A 16,726-nucleotide genomic window follows, 5' to 3' on the forward strand; every position below is an offset into this window, starting at 1 on the left:
CTGGATCAGTATCTCACTTATGTGGTCACTTGACCTAGTACTAACCCAAAACTGCTCTTTCACTGACCTCCTCACCAAATTCTCTCACTCCCCTTTGCCTTCAGTCTCTCTCAGTCCCCCAGCACCCTAGTCCTCTAATGACCTACAAGCCATCAATACCTTCAACATCCTCTACCAGCTCCTTCCTCTCATTTGTAATCTGTACTTAAAGCTCTAACTCCAACCACACTTCTATCTGACCCCTTTGCCCCTAGTCTTTTTTTTTGGGGGGGGGGGGATGGGGAGGGGTGTCTCTGCTGTCCTGCCAACTTACCCAGCCCTTGTATCTATTCTTCTCTTCCTGTGACCCTGATCCTGTTGGATAGAGAGGTGTGAGGCGATCACTAATACAGCAGATAAATTGAAACTGTAAAGTGTGAAAAAAGGAATAGTTTAGTGAAATAGATTATTTTACTTTAAAGAAAACTACATAATAAGATCCCAGGAATGTCTCTCAGAAGCCTAACATGTCCACTGAGTCCGTGTGAAGTGATGGAACAACTATATGCACAGGTAAGGGCTTTTTTTGTTCAGACTATCATGAGGTTGAATCACTGTTATCATCCAATTTTTAAGTTCTTGGTCATTTTGACTTTATGAATTACACCCGGTTGGCATACAGCTACAGTAAGATATGTATCTATGCAATACCAAAATCCTAGATCACAGTGATATTGGTAACTCAGTTACCACACTTACTCTATAGCTAATTTACATGCAACAATTTCATTGGTGGGATGGGTAAGACTGCACAGACAGTGGATTACTTGACCCAACTGCCATCCCCAAAAATCGCTCAGCACAACCCCCCAGACACAAATCAACACAGCCACCCACAATAATCCCAAACACCACTTATGTGTTGAGTCTGTGTGAAGCAACGGAAACAGCTACAGCACGGTTGAAAACTCTTTTTGTTAAGAATAGCATCAAGTTCAATCATCACAGAGCCCTGTGAGAACCAGATGGAATGCTGGAGCCCAAAGGTTCGGTGACAGTTGGAATGCAACAGCTGATCAGAGAAAGAGTAACGGCTACATGGGTGACAAAGAGGTGGCTGTACCCCCAGACAGGGGGTCCGCTCTGTGCACAAACTTTGAGGAATGCGTACTCGTGACACTACATGACCGTGCGTCAAAACAAGAGCTCCCATTCCCCTCCTCCCACAAACACATGACTTTACAAATTACACCTCCATGACAGCACGGGTTTCAGCTACTAGCCTCAAATATTTAAAAGCCACAAACATGTCCTGATTTTGCCAGACTTTGCATTTTTAAAGTTTTAAAGTTATTTGAGGTTTGCGCCATACCTAGCATGGAACATTAAGAAGACTACCCAAATAGGTCTGCACGAAGGTTAGAATGCTTCCCCTCAGTCTTGGGCACCTGGTTCAGCAGAAGCCACTCACTCTTCCACATACAGAGCAAACACTATATTGGCAACTGCCATTACAGCAACTGGAGAGTTGAATTTAGTATTGGAGGAAATGAGGGGAAGGGATAGAGAGGAAAATACCAGCACAAACCTGCTAAAATTAACAGGGTAATGGTTCCCATCACTTTGTTTTGAATTATTAACAAAGTTGTTTTAGTGATGAGTGTTTCAGTTGAAACATACAAGTACATGCATCTAGAAGAGGGCCATAATACTCCACACATGTATGCCATTCTCACACAACAAGCAGCCCTGATGGAACACAGCACTGGACTTCAAAACAAACACATCATAAAGGTATTCACCAATAGATCATCCATCCAACTGGATCAGCTAAAGAGCCAGCTGGTGTCTGCCAAACACATATAACCGATCCTGGTTTTCATTTTTAAAGAATCTGTGTTCACTCATCTAAGTTACTGTCTATGGATTTTATTTGTTCTTTAAAGTTGACAAAACTTTTTCCTTAGTACAATACAATTACCACCAGCAGACAGTAGTCCATTACCAATCCAAAAACACTAACAAAAAGAAATACAGCACAACCATACTACAGATACAGGGCTCCCTTTCTGCAAAGCTAGTCCTTTAACAAATCCAGATTCAAACAAAAAAGAGACAAGTCCAGGAACATACAATTAATCGTCTGTCCAGAAGGTATTTTACGAAACACAACAACCACTCCATGGCCTACAATAAGGACATCGAGATGAGTCTGGCTCAAAATAGTAATTTAACAAATATCATTCAGTACTATTCATTATTGCCCATGCAATGAATGAGCAAAACCTAGACCAATTATTCTGATATCAGTAGCACAATGGCAGAATCAGCAGTTGAGAAGGTACTGCTCACCGCAAGTCCTTGTTTTCAGGTGCTTACAATTTTTTTTTAAAAATACCCTTTAGGCTGATATTTTTCATACTTGTTCTCACTGAAAGGCAATTTTGGGAGGGCAGTTCTGTGAAAATCTTGTTTAGCAGAACTAGGAAAGTAGTCCTGGGTGGGACTCGGTGGATTGGGACATGGGGCAAGGATAAAAGTTTGGGTAAGAATAGGCCAAAGTGTCAGACCTACTACAAGCAGACACAACTCTGCTAAAGTTAATGGGGTTACGCCCATTTGCAATTGATCTCAACTTGGTTCATCATGTTAGCCCAACAAGATACTGCAGTGCTAAAAGAGTAATTAACTGATTTCTCAGTTCCATACACTGATGCTCACTCTTATGTATCCTTACTTATGTCTAGTCTTTCCCCCACCCACGCTCTAAGGCTATGTCTACACTACAGAGGTAAGTCGACTACGCCAGGCCGAGTTACCTCGGGGCCTAAACCTCGGGGGGGGGGGGGGGGGAGGGGAGAAGAGGGGCTGACGGGAGAAACTCTCCCATTGACTTACCTTACTCTTCTCATCAGGAGTCAAGTACAGGGGTTGACTGGAGAGCGATCTGCTGTCGATTTGGCGGGTCTTTCACTAGACCCACTAAATCGACCGCCGGTGGATCGATCTCAGAGCATCACGGCTGTAATGTAGCTGTAGCCTAAGTTCTTATTGATGCACTGTATCATCTACTGTTGTAATTGCTTTGCAGGGAGATATTTGTACAAATGACACTCAAAATTAGACTGCAATGTCCCAGTAAAGAAGCAAATAGTGCCACCTTGTGGTAACTCAAAAAAGTCATCTAGTAGACTGGACAAGATTTTCAAATAAGTGATTTTGGGCAACCAACTTGAGACCCTTATCAGGACCTGATTTTCAGGGGTTGGGAGTTCAGAACTTGCTGAAAATCAGGCCCTTTCATGGTTTTTCAAGTTGAGTATCCAGGAATTCGCACATAAGGCCAGAGGGAACCGTTTTGATCTAGTCCAGGGGTCAGCAACCTGTGGCTCCAGAGCCAAATGCGGCTCTTTCGTTGCCCCCTTGCGGACAGCCAATTTTTGAGGGAGTGTGAGGTGCAGGCTCTGGCCGGCAGGTGCTTACCACAGGCGGCTCCCGGCTGGCGGCACAGCAGGGCTTAGGCAGGCTGCCTGCCTGCCCTGTCCCCACGCCACTCCCAGAAGCAGCTGGCTGTTGGCATGTCTCTGCATGCCCCTTGGTGGGAGGGGAGCAGCAGGTCTCCATGCACCCCCCATGTCCACAAGCACCGCCCACTGCAGCTCCCATTGGCCCTGCTGCGCTGCCAGCCGGGAGCCGCCTATGGTAAGCGCCTCGTGGCCAGAGCCTGCACCTTACACCCCCTCCTACACACCAACCCCCTACCCCAGGTCAGAACCCCTTTCTGCACCCAAACTCCCTCCCAAACCTTGTACCCCCTCCTGCACCCCAATCCTCTGCCCCAGCCCAGAGTCCCCTCCTGTTTATATTCAAATTCAAACAGCTCATTACCAAGGCAACTGTTGCCTACCAATAAAACTCTTGGAATTTCTTGTGAAAAGGAAGCAGATGTGCTGTCTTTATTAGTATGTTCCAACATCCAACAGTTTGAAAAAGTCTAAAGTCAGAAATAAAATAGATCAGATAAATACCTTCAATCAAAAAAATGACAACCAAAAAGAGAAAGCTAGAAGATGAACATCGAGAATTTCAAAATGATTGGACTGAGTCTTATGCTTTTATAGCAAGTTCAGCTGGAGTCCCATTGTGCCTCATTTACAATGAGAAACTATCCAACAATAAGCAATCAAACCTAGAAAGACATTTTGAAAAGAAACATTGGATGTTTTGCTGAAACCTGTCCAGCTGGTGATGTGAGGAAAAAAGCAGTACACGAGCTCCGACGCAAAGCAGAGCAAACAAGATGTACGTTTGCTAAATGGATGAAGGCACCAAGTGGAACTGCTACTGCGAGTTTCATGGCAGCTCAAGAAAACGTCAAATGTGGGAAGCCATTCACAGATGGAGAATATGTGAAAGAATGTTTCATTAAAACATGGGGGTGAGGGATAGCTCAGTGGTTTGAGCTGTGGCCTGCTAAACCCAGGGTTGTGAGTTCAATCCTTGAGGGGGCCATTTAGGGGACTGGGGCAAAAATTGGGGACTGGTCCTGCTTTGAGCAGGGGGTTGAACTAGATGACCTCCTGAGGTCCCTTCCAACTCTGATATTCTATGATTCTATGATCTGAGCACCTCTTCAGCAATTTTAAAAACAAAGATGTAATAGTTAGAAAATTAGAGAAATGCCATTATCTGCGAAGACTGTAAAGGACAGAACTATAAAGATGGCCACAGACGTAACCAGCCAGCAGATTAGAGATATTAGATCAGCACCAGGTTTTTCTATTGCCTGCGATGAGACATGTAATGTGGATGACATCGCTTAGGTTGCCTTACTCGGCAGATACGTTAACGATCAAGGTCCTCAAGAACAGCTGATCGCATTATTGCCACTCAAAGGACAAACTCAAGGCAAAGATATTGCATCTGTTGTCGCTGAATAATTGATACAAAAAGATATTGACATCAGCAGAATAATTTCTATTGCTACAGATGGAGCACCGAGCATGAAGGGGGCACACAAAGGTTTCGTTTCTTTACTTAAAAAAAGTATGGAGCATGACGTAATTTCATTTCATGACATAATCCACCAGAGGGTGCTGTGTGCACAAAACTTTCCAGAGGAAATCTCAAAAGTATGGAAATGGTTGTGCAGATTGTTAACAAAATAATGGCAAGCGCACTCAACAGGGCCGTCCTTAGGCATACGCAGCTGCGTAGGTCACCCAAAAAATTGGGGCACCACCCTCGCTGGCTGTGGCACGGACTCCTCTCCATCCCCTCTCCAGTTCTGGTCCACAGGCCCCTCCCCTCCGGCAACTCCCTTCTCAGCCAGCCAGCTGAGGGCTCCAGCTGGAGCGGGGCCTCCTGGGGCCAGGAGTGAAAGTTTGCATGTGAGTGAGCAGGGAGGGGCCAGGCAAGGCTGGGAACAGAGCCGGGGTGGGGGGGAATACCTGGAGGCTGGAAAGAGATGGGGGAGCCGAGCTCGGGGGGTAGAGCCGGGCATGGGACATTGGGGAGCAGGGGGAAGGAAGAGGAGGAGCCAGGCTGGGGATTGCTCCAGGGAGCTGGGCTGGGAAGGGAAAATGTGGGGGAGGTTCTTCGTTTGGCAAGCAGCAGGACCTCCTGGGGAGCAGGCTGGTAACCCCGTGGGGGAGCAACTGTTCCAAGCAACCCCACACTGTATCTGCACCTCTCCCTTCTTCTGCCCACATGCGCTGCCCCACTGGCAACTCCCTGCAATCTCTCCTAGTCTCCTTTTCATTTCGCCTCCCTCTTCTCTGACGCAGAGGATCCCCTTTAGACAGTCACCTTTTTCTCTCCTCCCTTCCCCAGCAGGGATCAGCAGCAGCAGGCTGGGAGGAGGGAAGAGACACACACAACCAGGGTGGAGAGGAGGGAAAAGGTAAAGGAAAACAAAAGAAACTGGTGTTTGCTTTTCCTGCCCATTCACAATATTCCAGTATCAACGGGAGGAAATGGACACTAAGGGTATGTCTACACTTACATTTTATAGCGCTCTAACTTGCTGGCTCAGGGGGGTGAAAAATCACCCCCCTGAGCGCAGCAAGTCAGAGCGCTTTAAAGCGCCAGTGTAGACAGGCTCCGAGCGCTGAGAGCTAATCCCCTCATGGAGGTGGATTACCAGGAGCACTGGGAGAGCTCTCTCTCAGTGCTCGCGAGCCACCACACTCGCACTTCAAAGTGCTGCAGCGGGAGCGTTCCCACAGCAGCGCTTTGAAGTTTCCAGTGTAGACATACCCTAAAACAAAAGGAGGAGAGGGGCGTACCTGGAGCAGAAAAGAAGCAATCAGGGCTGCAGAATACAAGGCAGGAAGTGACCTCTTAGCTGGGGAAGAAGATGGACTCGCACTTGACAAGGCTGAAGTAGCTGAAAACTTTTATTTAGGAAAAAGGGACATGATTTTTTTCTTGTGGATCCAAGTATCTCCAGGGCTGTCTCTCAAGCTGGTAGCATTTTGAACGAGGGAGAGTTCTAAACAGTGCAGAGTTAAGTGGGATTTTAAAGGTCCCTTCAAGAATGCAGCTCCTTCTTCCTCACCCGTGGGAAAGACCTTTAAAAACGGCTTAAATAATCCAAAACAAGAGCCACTGTTCAAAGGAGACTTGGCTGATTATGTTACTCAGGGTTCTTTCAACCCACAGCTCTTGGTAACTTTTACTCTGTGTGAGGTGGTGTCAGGAAATAAATCAGGGGAGACATGGCCGTCCGACCGATAGATGGCTGGCACAAACAGGACAACACAAGAGTGCTTTCACTTAAAGCTAAACTTTACTTAGTCTCAAGCACTTACACATGTCCGCAAAAGGTTAGTAAAACACCCCAACCCTTGATGACAGCCACACTCAGCTTTGGTAATTGAGTGACACAGCAGCAGGCTTCCGGTGGCCAAATCTTCCGTCTGCTCGTGGGGACTGCAAGATGTATTCCCTCCTGCCTTGGTTAAGCTAAGCCTGCTGACTTGGCTGCTTTTAGCAATAAGCCAGTGTTTCCCAAACTTGGGACGCCGCTTGTTCAGGGAAAGCCCCTGGAGGGCTGGGCTGGTTTGTTTACCTGCCACGTCCGCAGGTTCAGCCGATCGCGGCTCCCACTGGCTGCGGTTCGCCGCTGCAGGCCAATGGGGGCTGCAGGAAGCGGCGGCCGGTATGTCCCTCGGCCCATGAGGGCTGCAGGAAGCAGCGGCCGGTACGTCCCTCGGCCCACGCCGCTCCCACAGCCCCCATTGGCCTGCGGCAGCAAACCATGGCCAGTGGGAGCCGCAATTGGCTGAACCTGCAGATGCAGCAGGTAAACAAACCAGCCCGGCCCGCCAGGCGCTTTCCCTGAACAAGTGGCATCCCAAGTTTGAGAAACACTGCAATAAGCCATAGTGGTTTCAGGCACTTTACTCATTTGCTGACATCTCCCCATACTGTTACGGCTCCAGCCCCACTGTTGAAGCATTGTTGAAACTGCACGCTGAGTTATACCCAGTACAATCCCACTGAGGCGTGTGTGGCAACCAGGCGTGTAAATCAGGGCAGAAAAAAAAAAAAGACTGGTGCCTGACTATAATTCCTTTTCTTATTAAACTGCACATCAGAAGCACCTCTGTACTTTTCAGGATTAGAGGGAAATGCTCTGTTTTAGGGAGAATAAAAGGCAATTTGGGAGTTGATGGCTCAGAGCAGTGGCAGGCAAGGGCCTGTATGAGGGCTGGACTCAGCCATTGGTATCAGCTATTTCTTTTTTGTCATTCAAATGGATTTTGGGTCAGGGCTGACACCCCAGCCATCACGTAAAAGGCTTCGCTTTGGCCTTTTGACATGCACACAGCAGTATCTCACTGCCAGGTCCCTATCCAAGGAGGGGAGGAGCGATCTCCCACCTGCATGCAGCCATTGGCCTATGCTTGCTACTGCCATGCTGGAGCCTCCACATTTATTTATTGACAAAATTTGCAGAATTTTAAAATATTGTGCACAGAATTTAATTTTTTGGTGCTGAATGGGGGAGGGGGCTGTGAGAGGGGTGCTAGGCAGTGGTCTATAGGTGGGAGATTGCTGGGCATAGGGATCTGCGGTGGAGATTTCTGGATGAGGGGCCACTGGGCATGAGGGTGTTGGGCATAAGGGGGTGGTGGGGACTGGGCAGGGGGCAGTGTAGCAGGCCACACTGGCAGCACAGGGCTGGGTTTGGGGGTGCAGGTAGGAGGAAAGTACAGGGGTTGGGGTGAGGAAGGTACAATTAAACTGTTTTAAAGAAAGTGCAGATTGCAAGTTTTCCAGTACTGTAAGCTTATGTTTGTGTTGCTATGAGCAAGTCAGACATAGGGGCACCAGTTTAATAATACTGCATAAGGCCCCATAAATCCTAAGGACAGCCCTGGCTCTCAATCATCAGCAGTTCTGCGAGCTTCTTCGAGAAGTTAACAGCCAATATTCTGATCTTCTCATGTATCACAAGGTAAGATGGCTTTCCAGAGGCACAGTCCTGGTGAGGTTTGCGTCACGTCTTGAGGAAATTAGGGTGTTCCTCTGAGAAAAGGGCCTTAAATAGGTGGCGCTAACAGATCCTTACTAGCTGCAGAAATTCAATTTCATGGTGGATTTAACTTCTCATTTAAACATGTTGAATCGGAAGCTATGGGGAAAAGGAAATATTGCAATTTCGCTTTTGGAAGTTCTTTCATTTGAACGAAAGCAGTCTTTGTTTGTAAGGAATACTGAGACGGGCATGTTAGTGCATTTCCCAACACTGAAGCAATACAAACAAACAACTGTGACACTGATGTTAGGTTCTTTGCAGAAACATCATCAAAATGCTGGCTGCATTTGCTGACCAATTTCACAAGTTTAGAAGGGAAAAGACCACTTTGTCAGTTCTGTTGAAACCACGTGAAGCTGAAACTTCTGCATTTAATTTTTCAGCATTTGTGGGAATCGAGCACAATTTGAACTTGAATTAACGGACTTGCAAGACAAGGATTTATGGAATTCAAAACTGAAAGAGCTTGTCACTGAACTTGAAAATCTGGAAAGGCAGAAATCCACCCTAGGGCTACAACACAAGTGGTTTGAAATGGACGACCTTAAACAGCAAGACCAGATTATATTCGACATTTGGAACTGTCTACCAGATACGTACAGTCAGCTGAAGAAATACACCACTTGGGCTTCTCTCAATCTTTGGTTCAACGTACTTCTGTGAACAAGTGTTTTCCGACATGAATTTAATCAAAAACAAACTGAGGAGCCAACTGCAAGATATTAGTCTTGAGTCCTGCTTGAAAAATGAAAATCACAGCATATTCACCAAACATTGAGCAACCCTCTAAAGATGTCCCACAGCAGAAGTCACATTAAAAGTATTGGTGAGTAGTAATAACTTTAACACGTTCAATTATTATTAGTTTATAAATTTTAACTCTACAAATAGCTTTGCGTGTGATGCGGCTCTCAAAATATTTTGGTCAAAGACAAAAACAAAAAAATGGCTCCTCTTCCCTAAAAAGTTGCCAACCCCTGATCTAGTCTGACCTCCTGCATAACACGCAACAGATACAAATATCCACTCTTGATTTAAAATATCCAATGATGGGGAAATCCACAACAACTCTTGGTGAGCTGTTCCACTGGTTAATTACCCTCATCATTAAAATGTGTACCTTATTTTGGGTATTAAGGCACCTAAAAAACAATCACCTTTGAAAATCTTGACCATTATTTAAGCACTTACAATGCATTATGGTCCCTAAGCAGATGGGTACAAGACATGTTAATAGACCCAGAGGTGGTTCTGTGTCACACTACTTGGGTTTAAGTCGTTTTCTTAATGGGTGACATTTTCATTGATGTATATCAGTGTTTTGGGCCTCAGTGAAGATATTAGATGTAAAGAATCTTCTCTGCAATTAGGAAGAGAAAATAAAGCTCAGACTAGTTAATTCTCTTCTTGTGCTAGGAAGGACTCAGCATTGTGTGTTATGGATTGGTTTAACAGTACAGCTTTGCCATAGGAAAATCAATATAGTAACACTCCTGGTATGGACTATTTTCCTAATTCTGTCAGCTTGTAGTTCTGCGAAACTCCAATGCAGTAAACTCAAATACTGGAACAGAAGAAAGGGAAATGTACACATTCTGTTGAGAACTGTTTTCTAAAATGAAACACAGCACTGACAGAATGCAGGGGACTCCGAAGAAGTACAGCCAAGCACTGTGAGCCAAGGTCACATTCTGAAAAGAAGGGGCCAAAACCAAGGGAAGGGATACCAGTGGTAAAGAGAAGTTCCAACTCTTATCCAAGCCCTGGATAAGACGGCTCAAGATATTTAAGTATAACGTGTATAGTTATTGAGCACGTTAATATCCAGGAGTGGAAGCGCTGATGACAATACAAGTTTTACCTGATTAAGGACTGGAAGCTTTGACCCTCCAACTTTTTTTCCCAAGAAGAAGAGCTGCCCAGAGCTCCTGTGCCTGTTTATTTTCCTTTCCTGCTTGCAGTGGCCCTGATATACCTCAGAAGTCTCAGTTTTTTCTCAACTTTAAATGTGGAATTTTCTTGGTGGTTGGTTTTAAAGTCTCGTAAGAACCGCAACTCAGTCACCATAGTGTTTTTCTTAAGAGCCTTCTGGAAAGTAACCAGTCTTTAAATAGAAATTAAAGCAGTATTGCTAACTCATAATTTGGTCATGACTCTCATGATAATTATTGTTTTTCTGAAAGCCCCAGCTCCCGGAGTCAAGTGGCTGTGTGACGATTTCAGCCGTCATTCTTAAAGAAAAAAAAAAGTTAGTCTCTAGCCCTTGTGGCTTCGGAGAAAACGTCAAAATGTGACCCCAGTGCACCCTAAAGGCTCAAAAAGCAGCAGGCAAATAAAAAGAACACCAATGAAGACAGACCTAACCCTGCACACACAGCTATACAGATACACAGTCAGCTAATGTCTATGTTTTCTGAAAAGAAAAAAAAAAAAAAAAAAACACACCTAGAGTTTTCAGTTGCCTAAGTAGCCCCTGGAATCACACTTAAAGTTGCCCCCTCCAACCAGAATCTGAAATGGCGCTCCTCATCATGGGCCCATGCTGCTATACTTACTCCAGTTGACTGACTCATTAACTGCTTCATGTGACACACTTAAAACAAAACAAAAAAAGACAACCGACATCCCTTTTATTTTTGCTCAGTGTAGGAGGAACCAAGAAGGGTGAAGGGCACTAATATCTCTGCCACATGAGGTATATGGGTTTAGGTCTTTAGCTCTCCAGGCCGGCAATGCATGAGTGTGAAACAGGGGCAGCAGCTTAGCTCCTAAAAAAGGCCATCTCAAGCATCCTCCTTCTACCTGATTCAGGAATGAGATCTTTGTAGTGGGGAATGCAGAGGGGAAAACAGTCATCTTGAATTGGCTTAACTCCCCAATGAAAATAAAGTCGCATAGCCAATTAGAATACCTACGACAGTAAAGGTGCTAAAGGTTATTTGTATTTTGTCAGCCAAGCACTCAAAGGAAATTTCTTGGAGTTTCCTTTAAGTAGTTTTGAAATGACATCATAGGTTCTAGGTAACATTAGTTACTTCCCAACAGCCTTTTATTTAGTGTATATATATATATATATATATATATATATATATATATATATATATCTTAAGTTGTTGAAACACACACTGAAGAAATAAATCATATACACACACGCTAGTGTGTGAAATATAGAATACAATCTTGACCAATAGGGTGAGCACTCTACTTCTGGAGCAATGCTTCCCTTTTCCACGTTGGTTTTTCAGCTGCAATCATTGAATCAAAACCCCCAGCAGTGCCTGCAGAGCTCTTGACACTAAAAAGACTTAATATGCTAATGAAGATGGATGAATATCTATAACTTCAAAGTGAATTTTGTGTGTTGGTGAAAGATGCAGGGTTAATAAACAATGGAAATGAAGCCTTCTGTTTATCCATAGCACAGGTACAATATGGGCAGTGCAAGTTTCCACACAGTACCCTGCCTCAATCCCCTTACCCAGAGGGATCACCCATCTCTGGGGCCTAGTGGCTAGTGTGGTCCCCATGCCAACTTGATGACCCATCCAACAAGGATGGGAGTCAGTGTAATTTTTAATGTGAATACCTGCCCACTAGCCACTGAGAAGCCATTGTTAAATGACAATGACTTTCAGCCTCTTTTGTGAAACACTAATTTGGAGTGCATATCCCATAACTAATTCCAAAAACTCACACTAATCAGTTCCATTAACTTGATTGGGACAGACATGTGAGTTAAGGGTTTGAAGAATCTGCCTTTGAAAGTGGCATAAAATTTAGGGAATGACCTTTATACTTTTATTTAGTGGCATTTATTTAGTGGCATTTATTTAGTGGCATTTATTTAGTGGCATTTATGGAAAAACTGAAAAAGAGAAATCATAAGGGTCTGTTAGTTAACTCTGAAAATGTCAGCCACTTTGAGGTGCCTTGTATTTCGTCCTATTTAAAATCCCACTTGCTACATGTTGATAGTACATACTAAGCACGGAGACCAGTGAGCATTTAGGTGAGAATCACATGCAAGATCAGGTCAGGCAATGGCTAAGGGACAAATTCTGTGTTTGCAACTTCTAGAGACTTCAGTTTCCTGGGCTGTGGAACAGAACTTCGCTCTTGGGGACAGGGATTGTCTTTTTGTTCTGTGTTTGTACAGCACCTAGTACAGCAGGGTCCTGATCTGTGACTAGGGGTCTTCGGAGCTAGCAAAATACACAGAGAGAATCATCTTTCACCAGCACTACATTCACGCCAACAGAAGACAGAGTGCACCACATACTGGGTCAGCAAGGCAGTCTAGTTTCAACATGCTGCATTGCCATTTCAAAGATGCAAGTTCATGTCCCACTTCCTCCCCCCTCGGCTGGCAGCACTGAAGTGTATGTTCGGTTCCAGGAACAAGCACCTTGTGATGTTCTCCTGCAATTCCTATAACTGCCTCAGAGGGGGTTTGTCTTGTACCTGAGGAAGCCATTTCCAGCTCTCCTCACAGAGGATGCCTACTGAAGACAAGAAGTTTGGTACTGCCAGTTTAAAGCATTAGTACATACATTTAATCAACTGGTGCAACAGAAACTGATTTAAAATGGGAGTGGAGGGTAAATTGGGTGTGTTAAAAAAAGTCACAACTCAAAAATATATTTGAGAATGGCAAAGTGATTCCACAACAGAATTTAGAGAGCTACCGACACCTCAGGACAAAAACTGACAAGCATGCTACATAGAGACCACTCTGCTAACTGTGCAATAGATCACATTTTCTGTATTTTAATTCCCTATGTTTATTACTAGGGGTATTCGCATGCAAACAGGATCTCTGCCTCTTAAGAGTCCACTAGAGCTTGCTGCTCATTCCCCCCTTGAAATAATAACTGGCAATGTGCAAAATCCAAGTCTTCTCCTCAACAGCTTAATGGGAGTCACAAGGATAAAACGTTAGGATTTCAGGTGAGGATTAAGCAGCAGAAGCACGGCTGACAAGTGGAATCCTGGTTTTCCATGCAAATGTTCCTAGCAATTAAAGAAGATGGGGGAGGGGAGGAGGGGACATTAATCTCCCCAGACATTTCATAGAAACACACCTCATTTTATTTTTTATGTTGGAAGACTGAATGGTTAACAGCGTTCTCCAGAAAACAGCATCATGTTCAACATTCAAGAGAGGCCAGATGGTTTTCCTTGCAACAGATACATGGGTTGTTCTGTTTTGTTTTTTTTAAGGGGGCGGGGGAAAAAAAGGAAGAAGTAAAGATTTGCTGGCACAGAGAACCTATTGATGGATGTCAATTATACAGGACAAATTGTTCAAGGACTAGTCATCCAAGTATAACTATAACTTCTACAATGCACCAAGGTCAGCAAACCCAAAGGCAAATGGCAAAGGAGATACCGGCTGACTACATTAAGCATTGCTTAAATTTGTCTAAGATTTAATAAAAGTGGATTTTAATAAAACAATTAATTCCCAGTTTCCTTTTCTTCACTGATTTGAGCTAGGTTTCAAATCTGTTCTTCCCTCCATGTAAACTACACACACACACAGTGCAAGATTTTCCCAGGTGCATGCCAAATTGTAGTAATACTTAGCTCCTATATAGCACTTTTCATCATTAGTTCTCAAAGCGCATTGCAGAGGAGGTCAGGATCATTATCCCCATTTTATCCATGGGAAGTGACTTTCCAAGGTCACCCTGCAGGCTAGTCGCAGAACCATGAATAGAACCCAGGTCTCCCAAGTCCCAGTCCAGTGCCGTATCCTAAGTCATGCTGCTTTCAGTGATTTCAGTGCAAGAATCACACACATTTTGTTTTACAAATACGACACTTGGGCTGGAAAGACAGGATATAATTATTTATTCCATGCAATATAGTCTAGTTTGCAGCTCTGCCCAAGAGCCAGCAGATATCAGCATGACCTACATGGTCGAGCCAATTAAATGGCTAAAGACTTCCTAGCAAACTGTATAATTTATTTATTTATTTTTTAAGGGGAAGAAGGGGCTGGTCACCAGTGACCTAGTGTTCAGTTCTCTGCAGGTCTTATGTGGGATTCAGGTTCCATTTCCTGGTCTCTGGATTCTTGGACTGGCAAAGGTAGAGTGCACCAAACTGGCAACACTTCAGCCCTTTGATGACATTCTCCCACACCATTCAGCAACTTTATAGCTAGTTATGAAGCAGTGCTGATAGGCTTTGAAGCAAGTCACAAACATGGATTATTTTGAGCACAGTGGTCTCTTTTCTCTCCTGGGAATACCAATCCAAATGAAGTGTCCTCACTTATCCCTTTCCCTCACCTCCACCCATTTGCTTCCCCTGCTTGCCCACCTTACCTCCCTTTTGCTGGAAAGGATCCTTCCAAGGCCACTTCTGCTGCATTCATCCACTTGCCTCACCTCAAAGCATAACCATACAGAGCTCTAAGGAGCTTCCCCAGAACAGAAGCACTCCAGCACCGCAAAACTCAGAGCCTAGTCTATAACACTCTCAATCTCTATAGCAGGGGTGGCCACTTACTGACCCTCCAAGCCGCATACGACAATCTTCAGAAGTTCAAGAGCCAGGGTGCACCTACCAGGGCCTGGGGCTTCAGCCCAGCTGGTGGCACCTGCCGGGGCTCAGAGCTTCAGCCCCACTCCTGCTGAAGCCCCGAGCCCTGGCAGGCATGCCCCACGGGGCTGGAACCCCAAGACCCCCCCCCACCCTACTGGGCAGAAGCCAGAGGCACCATGTGGGGACAAGCCCCGCCCCTCACATTTTTGCCAGGATTTGCTGGCCCCCTTGGTTACATGGTGCCACATGGCCCCCCTCCCTGAACGGCAGCTGCTGGAGCCGGCAAGCTGGGAGCTGCTGCAGCAGTGGGAGAGGCATGGCAAACAGCTGAGAGCTGGAGGGAGAGGCCACTAAGAGTAAGGGGGAGGGGGCATGACTCAAGCTGTTGTGGGGGGCAAATCTTTAAATTGTGCCTCCCACTCCCTCCACGCAAGTCCGGTAGGCAGAGATTGAAGGAGTCGCGGGGGGCGGGGGGGCAGAGGGGACTCCGCAAGTCGCACTTTAACTATAAAAGAGCTGCATATGGCTCATCCTAAGCCATGGTTTGGCCACCCCTGCTATATAGCATGCAGGCAACACCAAGGTAACAGACAGACATGGTGCTCCTATCAGCAACACACTCAGAAATGTGAAGTATCACTTTCATACAAAGTACCAGAAAAGCAACTGAGCAGCAGGGACAACGGAAGGGTCAGCTCAGAAAGGGGAATAGAACAAGCAAAAGAATAAGGATGGGGTGAAGGGAAGGAAGACGATGTGGTGGGAATAAAGGAAATGAACTGATACTAGGGGACACTATTATGTTCCATAGGCGCCAAAGGGTACTTTCTTTCTCTCTACCCATTTTCCAATAGCCTCCAATAACAAAAAGTCCAAAACAGTCTTAACGTACTCGGACCAGGCTGGGCAACCTAACAACTAAACCAGATCTCTAGATCTCTTGTAATCACAAAAGCGTGCCCCTGGCCTCTGGGAGAGGCAGAACTTCCAACATTCCCATTATGCCATTGCCCCGGCTCACCACTCCTCAGGATAGCAACAGCAGTTTAGGGCTTATGGGTGCAAGGCATAAAACATAGATTGGGGAACGAAGGGAAGTGATTAGATCATCAGAAACCTGGACTCTGATAGAGATGGGGTTGTGTCCCCCACTGAGTTTCCTAAGGGGAAAAAGTGCCCAGGGGGGCAGGGGGAAGAGAACAGAAAATTCTCACTTACCAGTCAAAAGGGGTTGGAAAGTTGGAATCTCTTGCAATTTTATCACATCAGGATCATTGCTTACGTTCCGCGAGGACTGTGTTCCCGGAGCCACCACCACAATATCATCCATTTTAGCTCGTTGCTTGGCTGGAGAAGGAGATGCTGTGGGGAAAAAATAAGTAAATCAAACATTTAAATGAATAAGGCCGTACAGTGCTAACTCTGTCACTATTGATCTGCTTCATCCTTTGTCAAAAAATATGACTGTGGTGTGTGCAGTCTATATTAAAGGTTTTCTATAGCAGCCACCACTGGAGTACCTAGATGCCTCTCAGGTAAGTTAAATGGACTTCATAGTGCTCTTCTACTTTCACTGGTTATAAGAGGTTCTGCTTGATAGCATTATTCCAGGGTTTTTTAAAAGTCAATGGAATGCAGAATAAAGAATAT

General features: G+C 45.2%; 1 protein-coding gene across 1 annotated transcript in view; it reads right to left on the reverse strand.

Annotated features, from left to right (window-relative positions):
* BORCS5 (BLOC-1 related complex subunit 5) overlaps positions 1-16,726 on the reverse strand; it is a 125,569-nt gene that overhangs the window by 106,892 nt on the left and 1,951 nt on the right. The window contains exon 2 of the mRNA XM_077825382.1: positions 16,295-16,438. Coding sequence (XP_077681508.1) covers positions 16,295-16,438 — 144 coding nt within the window. The remainder of the gene's footprint in view (positions 1-16,294; positions 16,439-16,726) is intronic.

The sequence above is a fragment of the Eretmochelys imbricata genome, chromosome 1 (assembly GCF_965152235.1).
Source record: "Eretmochelys imbricata isolate rEreImb1 chromosome 1, rEreImb1.hap1, whole genome shotgun sequence".
NCBI lineage: Eukaryota > Metazoa > Chordata > Testudines > Cheloniidae > Eretmochelys > Eretmochelys imbricata.